General features: G+C 47.4%; 1 protein-coding gene across 3 annotated transcripts in view; it reads left to right on the top strand.

Annotated features, from left to right (window-relative positions):
* The window catches only part of Mapk14 (mitogen-activated protein kinase 14), a 62,887-nt gene extending 48,576 nt beyond the window's left edge, over nt 1-14,311 (top strand). Inside the window, exons 9-12 of one of the 3 annotated variants that reach the window (XM_051153427.1) lie at nt 8,141-8,220; nt 9,093-9,171; nt 12,312-12,485; nt 14,174-14,311. In XM_051153427.1, the coding sequence (XP_051009384.1) occupies nt 8,141-8,220; nt 9,093-9,171; nt 12,312-12,485; nt 14,174-14,241 (401 nt within the window). In that variant the 3' untranslated portion in view covers nt 14,242-14,311. Of the gene's footprint in view, nt 1-3,861; nt 3,942-8,140; nt 8,221-9,092; nt 9,172-12,311; nt 12,486-14,173 lie in introns of those variants that run through there. The other 2 variants (XM_051153426.1, XM_051153428.1) reach the window with 2 other exon arrangements.
* The last annotated feature ends 678 nt before the right edge of the window (nt 14,312-14,989 follow it).

Raw genomic sequence — 14,989 nt, 5'->3', positions numbered from 1 at the left:
TTGGGTCTAATTTTACTTTTTATTCATATTTTTGTAGAAAGACTCGGGAAAATTGTCGGGGTTGGAGGGATGTAACAGTCCTGGCTGTCCTGTCCTATTCACTCTGTAGACCAGGCTGGCCTCGAACTCACAGCAATCCACCTGCCTCTGCCTCCCGAGTGCTGGGATTAAAGGCGTGTGCCACCACCGCCCAACTTGAAACACATTTTAAACTGACAGTAAACATAACCTTCTGTGGGGAAAGAAGGGCTGCACCAGTTCTGACGGATAGCTCACATGGACGTGACAGGCTGCAACGAGTTTTGCTGTGCTGTCGCATAGCTGGGTGGGAGCTTTTCAGTAGCTGGTTCTGCTTGGATTTGCAGGGTTCGATGCTTTGCCTTCACGCAACAGCTTTCAGCTACTGAGGAGATACTTCTTTTGTAGTGTGTTTACTACTGTCCAGCTCCCGGGCTGTGGTGCAGCAACTTTATTCATAGTTCCTCCACACTGGGCACTGTGCCAACATGCTCAGTTATCTTCTTTACTACTTTTTTTTTTTTTTTAAATAAACTTTGCATAGAATATGTTGTTTTGGGTTTTGAGGATAGGTCTGAAGGACACAGTGAGTCAAGTCTGCGTCAGCCAGTGTTTGCCAGGCTGGCTGCACCAGGCAAGGCTGGAGAGAGGCTGTCACCGCCCTTAGAAGCAAAGTGGTCAGACTGAACCAGCAGGAGTGACAGGAGTAACTTGGACAGATGTCTTCCTCTGGTAAGAAAACAAGATGGAGTGAGTAACAGAGGCATAAGAAAATTACTGTGAAGAAAAGTCAAGCATGAATTAAAACTCCAGATAAGCCAGGCGTGGTGATGCACACCTGTAATCCCAGTGGGGAGGTAGAAGCAGGTAGATTTCTGAATTCAAGGCCAGCCTGGTCTACAAAGCAAGCTCAGGACAGTCAAGGATACACAGAGAAGCCCTCAAAAGTAAACAAGTAAATAAAGCTCCAGATAATTACATTTCTGGGCATATGTCTATAACCCCAGTACCTGTGAATGAAGGTAGGACATTGAGGAGTTCCAGGTCACCTCAGCTACCTAGTGAGTTTGAGGCCAGTCTTAAGAAAGCACGTCCAGAAAGACTTCTTGTTTGAGCATAAAGTGGCCTGGAATCTTGGCTGTGAGTTGAAGCATTGAGCCCATTCAAGAATGCTAGTTTCTCAACACTCGAGAGGCAGAGGCAGGAGGATCTCTGTGAGTTTGAGGCCATCCTGGTCTACAATGTGAGTCCAGGACAGCCAAGGCTACACAGAGAAAGAAACCAAATGGGGGAGAGGGGAGGCGGAGAATGGTAGTTTGAAGCATGCAGAAAAGTTTGGTGTCAGACCTCAGAGGGGCATGGACGTGAGCCTGAGACTGCTCACACCTGCAGACAAGGGAGGATGTGTGGATGCTCCCTGCCTGCTGATGGGTAAGTGAGCTCCATTATCAGAAAGGAAGCATGTTCTGCAGGCAGCTTGATGAAGTTGAGGCAGTTAGGAAACAACCCAGACCCCACCTTCCCCAACTGGACTATGAAAAAGTCAGTAAACGCAGCTGGTTAAGCAGCCTGTGCTCGCCCACATTCTAAGACCACTTTTCGGCGGGTCAGAAGAGTCTTTAATTTTTTCTGTTGTTATATACTTCATCTTGTTACTCACATCAGATGTTCCTGGGGAGTAGAAATGTGAGCGAAGCTAGATTTATATAAATTAGTAACTTCTGTCTTCAAGAAAGATGCTCACTGTCACTAGCCTCATGGTCTGAGTGAGTCCTTACCCACCCTCTGTCCCACATGGACAGATCAGCCCTAAGCTTCATTTCAGAGCGCCTCATGTTTACCATCTGTGGGGGCAGCTTTGGGTTTTTGTTTGTTTGCTTTTTTTAAAAGTCATTCTAACTTCAGAACTACCTTCTGCTGGTGGGCTTACTTCTGGATACCTCAGTTTTTTATAAGATGCTGTCGTTGGGCCTATTGGATGGATTTTCTTTATCTTTTTTCTTTTGGTTTAGTTTTTCGAGATAAGATTTCTCTGTGTAGCTCTGGCTGTCGTAGACTGGCTTTGTAGACCAGGCACAGTGATCCACTTATCTCTGCCTCCCAAGTGCTGGGATTAAAGGCATGCGCCACCACACCCGGCCTGGGTCATCTTTTCTTAAAGGGCCAGATTAGTGGCTGTTGCAGGCAGGCTTTGTAAAGCATGGGCTGTAACCAGTATAAACACACAGACTCACAGCCATACTGCATTACAGGAAAACTCCATGCATAAAACAGGCAGCAAGGTGCACCTTGTTGTCACCTTTCTAGAATTTTCTTCTGCTTACGCTGGTTTTTGTTTTTGTTTTTTTTTTTTGTTTTGTTTTGTTTTAAGGCAGGATGCCATCGTATTGCATAAGCAGTTCCTGTGACTAGGCAACTGTGACATGTTATGTTGGGGTTTTGTTGTTGTTGTTTCCCCTCTATGTGCAAGCTAAACCAATAATATTTTCATCTACTCTATCTGCTTTTTAAGTGCTATGTGTCCCTTTTATGAACTAGATGATAATCTAAAAGTTAGTGACAGGGTCCGGCATGGTGGCAAACATCTGTCATCCCAACACTTGGGAGAATGAAGCAGAAAGATTCTGAATCCAAAGCCAGCCTGGGCTGCAGAGCCTGCGGAATAAACAGCAGAGCTGCTCCCCAGCCAAGGAAGTAACAGGGACAGATGTCTAGTGCGTTCCTGGCCTGGGCTACCAATGAGCTTGCTGAAGGGACAGGACAAGCACAGACAGTTTCCAGACATGGTGCTCAGACTGTAAGGGCTGTTTGTATACAGTGTCAGGAGGATGGGCTGACGAGTCTGACAGGGCCAGATGGTCTCCTTCCTACCTCATCATCAGCTTAGGGGTGAAAAAGCTATCCAGATGTTCACAGAAAACATTAAAAGCCATTTTCTAGGGTTTTTTTGTTTTGTTTTGTTTTGTTTCCCCTGACTAAAAGCAGTAAATGGGGTGTTTGTTCTTCTGGTGGGCACATGCTCATTTGTCCTGAGTAGACAGCAAGGTGTTGGATGCCTCAGTGAATATCCTGGGCCCTCTCCCTTTATGCTTCAGGCCTTTAGTGTATGGAGCCTGTTAAACTTTTGCATTCCTTTGCGTTGTCTAGGTTGAACCGTGGCGTATGCCATGGTGGGTAGTGCCCTCTGCCGGCTGGCTGTCCCTCACATGCCCTGCCACCTAGATGGGGGAGGGAGAGGTCTCCAGAGGGCACACTCAAGTAGGCAGGCTTTGGGATGAGAACAGGCTTCCCAATTGTCAGATTACAAACTCATTAGGTCAAGCCTTAGGGGAATAGTCACAAATAGACAGTGCATAGCTGCGTGCTCCACTGCTATTCTCCCTGCAGTACTCGCCTGCCCCTGCTATCTGCTTAGCTGGCTCCTGGTACCGAGGTGGAGGCTGAGGCTGGCCTCATGGGCTGAGTGTTATGGCTTGTTTGTTTTCCTCTGCTGGCTAAGGCCCAGCCACAGTGGCTTTACTTTATTTCTTGCTGCATGATGACAGGGGGGGGGGAGAGAGAGAGAGGGGGGGGGGGGGGAGAGAGAGAGAGAGTGTGTGTGTGTGTGTGTGTGTGTGTGTGTGTGTGTGTGTGTGTGTGTGTGTGTCAGCGTTTTGAACTGTGGTACAGGAGGATCATGTTCTGCTGGAAGTGGCCTCCCTGGCCTTCCACCTAAATTCTTCACCATGTTGGCTTTGTTTGGGGTTTTTAATTTTCATTATTGGTATGTTTTGTTTGTTTGTCATGTTTTCTTTTGTTCACTTTTATTTTGTCCCAGCATTTTCCTTTATAGTCCACCATTAGATATTGATCAGTTGAAGCTCATTTTAAGACTCGTTGGAACCCCAGGGGCTGAGCTTCTGAAGAAAATCTCCTCAGAGTCTGTGAGTTGATGCTTTGTTGTAATTACTCCCTGTGGGGCCTCTGCCACTTTCCTTCCGTCACTCTGCACTCTGACTTGGGAATGTGTGTGCACACATGAGCTGTGTGTGACTTCTGCAGTGTACATGTGTATGCTGTGTGCACACAAGTGAGCCTGCATGTGCCTGCTTGCATGCATGAGTGTATTCTGTTCTGTCTTTTATCTGGGTGTGGACTTAAATCATGGGAACTCCTTTGGGGCAATTGTATGCTAATAAAAGAGAGTTGATATTCCAGTTCACTCTAAGAGATTAATGGGAAATGTGTGTCTGCTCCTGAGCCCTGACTAATTTCTGAAGTTGCCACATGTTTCAAGAACTCTTTGCCCTTTCTGCTGGACATCTAACCTGTGGCACGTGCAGCGTGTCTTGTCTGAAAATCAACCCCTCTTTACTTCTCTGAGGGGCACCTCCTGTGGGGGTTCTTCGTCCACTCCTGACAGTCTGCAGATGGCTCTGAGCTCCTCCGGGAACCTTAATCAATACAACTAATAGCATGAGGACCGCTTGGAACTCGGGTTTTCTCCATCCCCCACCCCCACCCCCATCCCCATTGGTCACTTTCTGGGGCCAGAAACTTTGAGGAAGCTAGGAAAGCCCCTCCTTCCTCTCCTTCCCCCTTAGGGAAATAAATGGAGATCCCAAGCCCAGCAGTGCCCTCCCAGGTTCCCCTCCCCCACCAGTCCAGGTGGGAAGGGAGGCGGGAGCTGGAAGCAGGGCAGAACATGGGTTTGCTTGTTCATCATCCCCTCCCCTCACAAAATCAGGACCCAGTGTCTGGTATGTGCTGGACATAAAGGACCCTGGAGCTGTTCCTGAACAGCTTTTCAGTTTCTATGCTGAGGGGCATAAAAGGGTGTGCTGGGCCTATTTTGTTGTGTTTCATTTATTCATTTAAGATAAAGAGGCAAGTTGGACGTGATGGTGCACGCCTTTAATCCCGGCAGAGGCAGGTGGATCTTTGAGTTAGTGTGGTTTAAAAAAGGGCTGGAAACACCTTTAATCCCAGCACTTGGGAGGCAGAAGCAAGCAGATCTCTATGAGGCCACTCTGGTCTACAAGTTCAGTTCCAGGACAACCAGAGCTGCACACAGAGAAACCCTATCTGGGAAAAAACAAGCAAACTGGGGGTGGGGGGCTATAAAGAGGATGTGGGGGGCAGGGTAGGGCTTGAAAGGAGTTCAGCTAGCTAGTGAAACTCAGGTGGGTCATCCCTCCCCTGCACGCTCCAGCATCTGACTTGTCATGTGTGTTGCTTGCTACAGGTTCTGAAACACACATGAGATGGGTAGTATGTACCCATCACTAGCCCGTTGTCTCTGTTCAAGAAGCTATGCTAGATACGTGACTTAATAATGAGATGTCTGTATCTTGACATGAGATGGGCATATGATACGTTTCAACAGTCACAGTGCAGCACTGGCAAAGTAAAATCAGGCACCAAAACAAACATCCTCTCAATAATTTCGATTAAGTATAGTAGTGAGAAAGGGGCTTCTTACCAGCATAATTGTCGTAAGTGGATAAAAGTAGTCAAAAAATTTAAAAACACAAGAAAAGTATTGTTGACACTACCCAATACTTTTGAATCTCAAAAGTATATGCTTCTAAGTGTAATGGTGCAGGTCTTAACCTCAACATTAGAAGGACTGAGGTTTGAACTTGACATAGGGCTGGGCGTGGTGCCGCACGCCTTTAATCCCAACACTTGGGAGGCAGAGGCAGGCGGATCGCTGTGAGTTCGAGGCCAGCCTGGTCCACAAAGCAAATCCAGGACATTCAAGGCTAACACAGAGAGAGACCCTGTCTCTAAAAAGAAAGAAAGAAAGAAAAATTGACCTAGGCTACATAGCAACTTTTATGCTAGCCTGGCCTAATTTGTAAGACACTGTTTCCAAAAAAAAAAAGTGTTGGGAATGTAACTCTGTTGGGCTCAATCCCCAGAACCCATGAGGGCAGAAAGCACACGATGCCTAAATACAAGTGGAAAAAAAGATCTGGGTGAGTAAAATTATTCAGAAAAGTGTTAAAGGAAAAACATTAGTAAAGAATTGTAGTCAATAGAACGCTGTAGATATTTCTTTGCTCCTGGAAAGAATGTTGGGACGGATTAGAACGAGGTGGAAAGCTGGCTGGTGGTCATGACAGAGGCCCAAGGACAACTTGCTTGGTTAGTGTCTTGGCACCTAGACTAACCAGGGAGAGACTGAATCGCAATGCTAAGAAAACAAAGGCTTGACCCCAACATTGGAGGGGGATATGCTCAGCCATTCGACAAAAACAGATAAAATCAGATCCTGTACATGCCACCCCCAAGGACTTTGGCATGTGAAACTTGAGTGAATCCTGCTGTGGGCAATTTGCCCTGTGACCCTGTTTTTCTTAACATACAGAGTATTATTCAGTATGTACTTTGCTAGAGGGGGAAGTCTAGAGTCTGTGGTAGAGTGAGCCAGCCCATCTCTGGGCTGCTAATGTGGGAGGAAGGGGAGCCATGAGGGAGTGAATTAAAGATGGGAATCCAGCTGAAGGATGGATTGATGCTTAGGAGAGTAGAGAAGAAGCTCAGTAAATCATGTTAAGATTTTAAATATTGCTGGGCCGGGCGGCACACACCTGTAATCCCAGCACTCAGAGGCAGGTGGCCAGCCTGCTCTACAAAGCAAGTCCAGGACAGTCAAGGCTACACGGAGAAACCCTGTTTCAAAAACAAAGAAAAAAAAAAAGATTTAAAGTACTCCCATCACTTGTACTGTGAAAGGGAGCGTGTGATAAGCCAGCAGTAGGTTTTTACATGTTAGAAGCTGTAGCCTGTAGCTGGTGATTGGCATAGTTAAAGGAAGTCGAGAGTAAACCTATCTTGTGAATAAGGACACTGAGATGCAAAGGTGCCTGAGTTGATTCCTAGGACCCACACAGTGGGAGATTGACTTCTCTAACTTGGAGTCCTCTTACCTCCATGCGTAAGTGGTATGCATGCCCCACCCCGCCTCACTACACAAATAAATGTAAAGATGTAGTGAGTGAGGAAAACTTAGTGGGTTTGGGTTTTTGTTTGTTTGTTGGTTGGTTAGTAGGTTGGTTTGGTTTTGGTTTTTAGGTTTTTTGAGATAGGGTTTCTCTGTGTAATAGCCCTGGCTGTCCTAGACTCACTTTGTAGACTAGGCTGGCCTGAAACTCAAAACGAGCTGCCTGCCTCCGCCTCCCAAGCTGGGATTAAAGGCGTGTGCTACTGCTGCCGGCTTAACTTCTTATACGTTTGCCCAGTCAGATAAACAGCATTTTGGACTTTTCTGTTCATTGAAGTTAATGTGTTTGCTCATTACAGGTATGGAGAAAAATTTGCCTTTGCCTTTAGCCTCCTAGTGTGCCCTTCTTCATCTGCCTATGTGTTTGTGGCATGCATTTTAAATGTACGACTGCCAGTGTCTTTGAGATTTGGCATAGCGAAGCATCCAATTCTCAGCTTGTAGGAGTGTGACTCTAAAGAGCCTGTGCTGTGCCACCAACACACAGCCTCTTCCTCTGGTAGATCTATTGGAAGCAGCCCACTTCCAAGGAACCTAAACTATTTAACATTACAGTTAGTTTTCATGTGGGCATGGCCACTCACTGGCTTCATGCCTAATAGTGTCTGCCATTCTTCCAAGAATGTTTTAACACACAGCCTCAAGCTCTGGCCTGCTGTAGGTGGGAGGCAGACTGTTTTGTTTGGGGACGGCGTTTTGACTTTAAAAATAAAAAAAAAATAAACTCCAGTCAGTGGTGGCACACACCTTTTAATCCCAGCACGTGGGAGGCAGAGGCAGTCAGATCTCTGAGTTTGAGACTAGCCTGGCAGAGTGAGTTCCAGGACAGCCAAGGCTACAAAGAGAAACCCTGTCTCAAAAAGAAAAAAAAAAAAAGCCAACAGGCTGGAGAGATGGCTCAGAGGTTTAAGAGCACTGTCTGCTCTTCCAGAGGTCCAAAGTTCAGTTCCCAGGAACCACATGGTGGCTCACAGCCATCTATAATGAGATCTGGTGCCCTCTTATGACATGCAAGTGTACATGCAGATAAACACCAGTCATATACATAAAATAAATACTTTAAAAAAAAAAAAAAGACAGCTGGAGTTGAGTTTTGCACTGTGTGTTTAACAATGCCCTTGACTAGGCTCTAAGATATTAACCAGCTTCAGCAGATAATGCGTCTGACGGGGACCCCCCCTGCTTACCTCATTAACAGGATGCCAAGCCATGAGGTGAGAACAAACAGCATGTTCAGAGAGCTCTAACTCACAGGCCACCTTCTCACTGGAGTGTCTGTGTATAACCTGCAGTTTCTAATGTCACCAAATGCTTGCATGTGCCCCAAGAACTGCTAAAGCAGTGACTGACTGCTATCAGGATGTTGACATTCGGGACGAAATGTCATGTGGACTGAGGCAGCAGTACAAGGCAGGCTTGGGAATAGGAAGCAGCGCTCCTGTGGTGAGACACCGTGTGTGTCTTTGTAGGTGTGTGTAGCTAGGTGCAGATACATGGAGCACAGTTCATTAGTGTGCTTTTAATGACTGATAGAGGATTACGTGCAAGTACACATTATAAAGTGCCTTACACTAATTGGTGTGCTGTGTTTAAGAAAGACACAAGTAATTCATAATAAATATGAGCACTCAGGTGGAATTGAGTTCTTGATCAACTCTTGACCATTGACCCCAACTGAAGTTTATAATCAGAAACGACTGGGTGCTTCTCGTAACATGCCCTTGGTATTTGGGAAGACACGCCAGCAAACAGACAAACCCCTTGTGGCAGCATTGTTTGCATTTCAGCTCTAGCCGAACATTCTTGTTTGTACTAAAGAATGGGTCCTCTTATCTCTCTCCCATTCCTCCTAACAGTCTACATGGTTAAGTAGGAAGGGGTGACAGCCATGTCTGTATCTGGTCCTGGTAAAGTAAGAAAGTCAGTGGTCACAAATAGAGGGGTTGAACGGCTAGAAGAGTCTGAAATGAGCATCTCAGTGATCCGTCTTGGGGTGGGGCAGGCCTCAGCTTAGCCACTGCTGCTGATACCTGAGAACAGTTAACACTACAGAACACAGCCATCCTAAAAGTCCATGTCCTTACAGGCAAGAAACTACATCCAGTCTCTGGCCCAGATGCCGAAGATGAACTTTGCAAATGTATTTATTGGTGCCAATCCCTTGGGTAAGTTGATCATGCCCTCATTTTGTGACATAAATTAGGGATTTGAACTTTTGTTCTTTGGATTAAAAAGAGTACCATTAAGTAACTTTTGGCTCTTATTGAATATGGCTGTTAAAGAAGAATTATATTTACATGCTCACAGAATACTGTGGTGAAAAGGGCAAGTCTAGCAAAGAACAGAAAACAGGATATTATAGGGACTTGGGGTAGAGGGAAGCAAGCCACAGCCTCACAGTGACTGGTGGTAGGTGGGGTCTATAGCATGCTTAGTGGGCAGCACTGGGTCCTTTCCTCACTTCTCTGTCCTTCCTTCAGGGGCACAGCTGGCTGCCTTTGCAGCATTAATTTGGCATCTCAGACTTTGGTGAAGCTCATTACCTCCTGCCCCATCCCCACCAGGGTCTTCTGGCAAATGGGAGTGACAGTGGTAGCTAACAATGTGTAGTGCCTCAGCTAAAACTCTGTCGCTTTTCCTTCAAGGCAGGGGCTAGTACATGCTTCAGGGGTTCCAGGGCGGTGCTGAGGCTCTAGTTCCTCACTCTGGGACAGTGTAGTGGGCAGTAGCAGATGCAGAAGGCACAGACCAGGTGTTGCAGCTGGTGTCCTCCGCCTCTCACGTTCCTGCAGATGTTGCCGTAGGGCTGTGTGTTTAAAGCTTACCTCACTCAAGTCTGTGTGGGCCATAGCTCTTTCCGAGGGTTCCAGAAGCTGTGTACCAGATCTAGTTTATCCTTTGAAGAGCTGATGGCCATGGCAGTGGCTTCAAAAGCTGGGAGCAGCAGGTGCCATTTTCCTCTCAAGAGCTTCGTCCAAGCCACAGTTCAGAGGAGTGGCTGTGGTGATCCCTGTGGCAGGAGAGGTGTCTGGACTCTGGGAGTAGTGAATCCAGCCTAAGCTACATCACTCAAGGCCTCAGGTGTACAGGGCACTGAGGGGTTGGGTTGGGTTTGTAGCCTTCCTGGCGTGCTCACGGGGCTTCCTGTGATATCCTTGAGGTGCAACACCCAGGTGAGGGCTGTGATCTGTGAGCTCTCCGTGGTCCTGATGCAGATGGAGGATGTCCCACCTCAGCATCCCTGCATTCCAGGTGTGGCAGTGCTTACTGCCTGACTCCTTCTCATAGCCTCTAAAGGATCTGCTTCTGCCTTTGATTGAAGTTACATGTGTCCTGATGGATGGAAAGGAACCAGCTACTAGGAGTCAGTCCAGACTGCTGGGGAGTCAAAGGAGACCCTGGCCTGTATGGTGCTCGGCACAGCCTACTCATATCCTAATGTGCCTGGCAGCCCATTGCCAAGTGCTGATGTCAGAGGGAACATGCTGTTACCGAGCTCTAGCCATCCCTCCCCACTGTGCTAGCTGGGCCACACACCAGTGATATAAATATTAACAGCCCTCTTGTCAGTCACTGCCTTCACATCACTGCTAGTCTCAAAGCACAACCGAGAACTCACATTGCCCTTTGATCTTAGTATCTATTTATGTCTGTTGCGATTTTTGAGAAGTCTTATTTTTGCTTCTGACCTTGTTCTCCATCTAAGTGCTGTGGTCCTGGAGGCATGTAACTCTTTACCCTAGGTCAGGCACCCGCCTGTTCATGCTCAGTATAAAGTCAGCACATTTGTAGACAAGCATGAGAAGAGTCTACATGCAGGTGTTCCACCCAGTGTGTCAGTGTCGAGACCTGTCAAGTGCTGGGATTGCCCGTGTTTTGCAGTGCTGAGATTACAATCCAAGGCCTTGAGCACTGCCTGGCAAGCTACACCAACCACATCTCAGCCCTTCTCCCAGTATTAAAGTACTCAAGAATCAGAGCTTATGTGTGCACATTTGCTGTTTCCTCTGTACCCTCAACGCCTGTATTTCTGTGGATGACCAGAGTTTAGGCTGCAGGATGGGTGGTCACTCAGATAAGCAGAGGTACGTCTTCTCTTCAGGAATGCTCTCCTCTTCCTTCTCTTCCTCCTCCTCCTCCTCAGCTCCCACAGCCTTCCACACTGAAGAAATCATCTGGAGCTGGAAAAAAGGCTCAGTGCTTGAGAGCACTGGCTGCTCTTCCAGAGGATCCAACACCGCCTTCTGGCTTTTTCAGTCAGCAAGCATGCACTGCTGTGCAGACACACATACAGGCCAATACTTGTACTCAGAAAATTCAAAAGAAAGAAGCTGTGGGGTCTTGAAAGCCTTTCTGTTTTACGTGATAGCTGCTCAGGATGACATTACCCTCCCAAGCAGCGTATCCAAAACAGGATTATATGGTCTGCTCCAGTAGACAGGACTGCTCACATAGCCTCTAGTGAGGTCATTGCTATAAGGAGAGAAAAATGAGTAGATGCTGGAGACCGTTATTGAAAGTAACCAATGCTCTCCAGGAACCAAACTATTTTCCCCATATTACTCACTTAGGGAGACGGGGGAAAAATCTAAAGATGCCAAATCACAAATCACCTTTAGCTCTGTTAGCAGTGGAGCAGGTACCTCTAGTCCCCTGCTAGTTCAGAGCATCACCTGTGATGGTTTTTGTTGTTGTTGTTTTTGGAGGTTTTTTAAATTTGGCTCTCCCGGATTTGTAGACTGGGTTGCTCCCACAGAGAGAGATCCGCCTGCCTCTGCCTCCCAAGTGCTGGAATCACAGGTGTGCACTATTGCACCCAGCTATGTGACATGTTCTTGCCCAGTCTTTCTGACTTTATTCTTACAAAGATTTAGATCTAGTTTCTGGTTTTTGGTAAAGAGTAAAGGAGAACGAGAGGGTGGTTACAGCGCAGCACAAGGAGGAGTGGAAGCCTGTAATGATGGCGCCCTCGGCGTCACCTGCAGTCTTCAGATGAGACCGAGGACAAACGGGAAGGAAGGCTGGCAAAAGGAAGGAACTTGTTTTTGTTGTTGTTTGTTTATTGTTCTAGGTTTCAAACCCAGGACCTCAGTAATGTTTAGATAAAGTACTCCACACCCACCCCGCCTTAAAATATGCCAGCTACCTTCACACACACACACACACACACACACACACACACAGGAAAAGTCTGCATGCAAAGCAGACACCTTGAGGATGCTTTGTTTGGGTATGAAAGGATCTTGGAGCTTGTACAGCAGTGGGACTAATGCCGTGTGTTTTCCTCCTCCCACTGGTGTGACAGCTGTCGACCTGCTGGAAAAGATGCTCGTTTTGGACTCAGATAAGAGGATCACAGCAGCCCAGGCTCTTGCACATGCCTACTTTGCTCAGTACCACGACCCTGATGATGAGCCTGTGGCTGACCCGTATGACCAGTCCTTTGAAAGCAGGGACCTCCTTATAGATGAGTGGAAAAGTAAGTCCAGGGGCAGGGCTAGCCTGGGCACAAGACCTTGCTTTGAGTCTTATTCATGATGGGGTGGTTAGGTGATTTTTCGAGACAGGGTTTCTTTGTGTAGCGCTAGCTGTCCTGGAGCTCACTCTGTAGACCAGGCTGTCCTGGAACTGAGAGATCCACCCGCCTCTGCCTCCCTAGTGCTGGGATTAAAGGTGTGCACTACCAAGCCCAGCTTATTTAACCTTTCTTAGCAGTGCTCAAGATCTGACTACGGCCGCATGTACTACAGAAGTGTTCTACCTCTGAACTACATGCCCAGTCCAAGAACTTTGTTGTTATTGTTGTTTTAGCAGTTTTTATGGTTTTATTTTAACACAAATAAAACACACATGCAAACCATCTACTCATTTTCTTGACTGTGTGGCCTGGTGTGGGGTTGCTGACTCTGGTAGCCAGCTGTGCTACTTTTTCTGCAGTGGCATGTTGGTTCTTGGAAAGCTCAGCACAGTAAGATTTGTTCCGCAGCAGCAGCACCTCCAGCTCCTTGACATTGTAGACATGCCCAGGAGCCACTAGGCAGCATGTACTTAGTTTCCTTGTGCTTAGATCCTTGTTCAGGATCTGGTCCTTGAATCTTCTCTGTTGTTGATAACTCAGGTTTGCACCAACTTCACTTAATTCTGACAACACCGGCCTGACTGGGACCTGACTAATGTCTTGGTCCTCTTTTTTATGATCTTGGGCTTCACCAGAGGCCACAGGACAGCCATGATGCCCCAAAAGAGATGGCAGCTGCTTTGTAGGTGACACTGAGGAAGAAAAATCTTTTCTAGGTGATTGACTCTCAGGAATCAAAAGCCTTGGGTTAAAAATAAGAACTCTCAAGCCGGGCGTGGTGGCGCACGCCTTTAATCCCAGCACTCGGGAGGCAGAGGCAGGCGGATCGCTGTGAGTTCGAGGCCAGCCTGGTCTACAAAGTGAGTCCAGGACGGCCAAGGCTAACACAGAGAGACCCTGTCTCAAAAAACCAAAAAAAAAAAAAAAAAAAAAAAAAAAAAGAACTCTCTAATGACAGCCTAGTATTGCGAATATGCCTGCAATGTCAGCACATGGGAAGTGTACTAAGAGTGTTAATATCATCCACAGCAATTTGGGTAGTTTGAGGCTAGCCTGGGCTACGTGAGCTCCTGTCTCAATAAGGCCCTTGTGAAGGCTTACTTCTAGCAGCCAGTGCATATGCCCCCTGATGAGTCCATAGATGCACACAGACAGTACAGCCTTCACACTTGCTAGAGCTTTGAGGATCTTGGGAGATTTGCATTTACAGCGTCTCTTCTGGATAACCAGGGTCCACTGTATAGTCAGTTTTCCAATTGATAGAACTAGGGCGAGTTTTTTATGGTTCATTTTTGGCCTAGTTAGGGGCTTCCAGAAATGGAGACACATCTCCCATGTCCAAAGTCATATTCCTTCAAGTTCACAAGGTGCAGTGCAGAGCATAGTGCTCCAGGGAGCACTTCGGAAGAGTGGGATGAAAGTTCTCTTGGCACCAGTCCTTCACCTGGTGCTGCTCTGCTGCAGGTCATGAGCAAGTAGCAAGGTGAGAAGCAGCTCATCAGACCTTGCAGAGATGAGGGGGCGGGAGGGAGTGTGCCAGCACAGACAGTGTCTCGAGGCTCAGGCTTGCCCTTCTTTCCCTATCTTAGGCCTGACCTATGATGAAGTCATCAGCTTTGTGCCACCGCCCCTTGACCAAGAAGAAATGGAGTCGTGAACACGTCGTTCCTGTTCTGTCGGTCCCACTTCACTGTGAGGGGAAGGCCTTTTCATGGGAACTCTCCAAATATCATTCAAGTGCCTCTTGTTGAACGATTCCTTCATGGTGAAAGAGGGTGCATGTATGCGCATAATGTGTGTGTGTGTGTGTGTGTTTGTGTGTCTTGTCTGTCCTTTCGCCTGTCTTTGTGGAAGCCAATGTGAGAGCAGTGACTTCATAAATGGTGAATGCTCCGTGGCAGCCTCTGCCTACTTTCTCAGAGTCTGGGCGGGCCGATGGGAGCTGCCATCTCCTTAGGGATGTGTTAAGTGCAAAGTAAGAAATTCTAAATTAGCCCTGTTCCCTGGCCACATTGGCTTCTCCTGTGGCCCTGCCTTTCCCACACCACAGTGACAGAGAGAAGCTGCTTCGGGTCTGAGGCCATCCCCCAGCAGTGCATAAAGCCAGAGAGAACCAACTCCTGGGCTCCAGCCTGTGATCGACTTGCTTAATGTCCTCAGAACCTGACAGGTGTGTTCAAAGCTGTCAGTCTGTTTGTGCCTTAAAAGGAGAGAAGGGCGCATAGATAGTTACAGAACTGCAGCTGCTGCTGCTCTGAGCCAGGCAAGTCCACAGGGCTGTGGAACGGCCAGTGTGAGCTGAAAGAGACAAGGCAGCCCTCAAGAAGGCCCATGTGTGCATGTGTGTGCATGCGTGTATGTTTGGCCGCCCTCCCTCACTTCAGGAGCAAGCGGTTTCTATGCTT

This window comes from Acomys russatus, chromosome 11 (assembly GCF_903995435.1).
Source record: "Acomys russatus chromosome 11, mAcoRus1.1, whole genome shotgun sequence".
Taxonomy (NCBI): domain Eukaryota; kingdom Metazoa; phylum Chordata; class Mammalia; order Rodentia; family Muridae; genus Acomys; species Acomys russatus.
The sequence above is the reverse complement of the archived record's forward strand: the minus strand, read 5'-3'. Positions and strand labels throughout refer to the sequence as shown.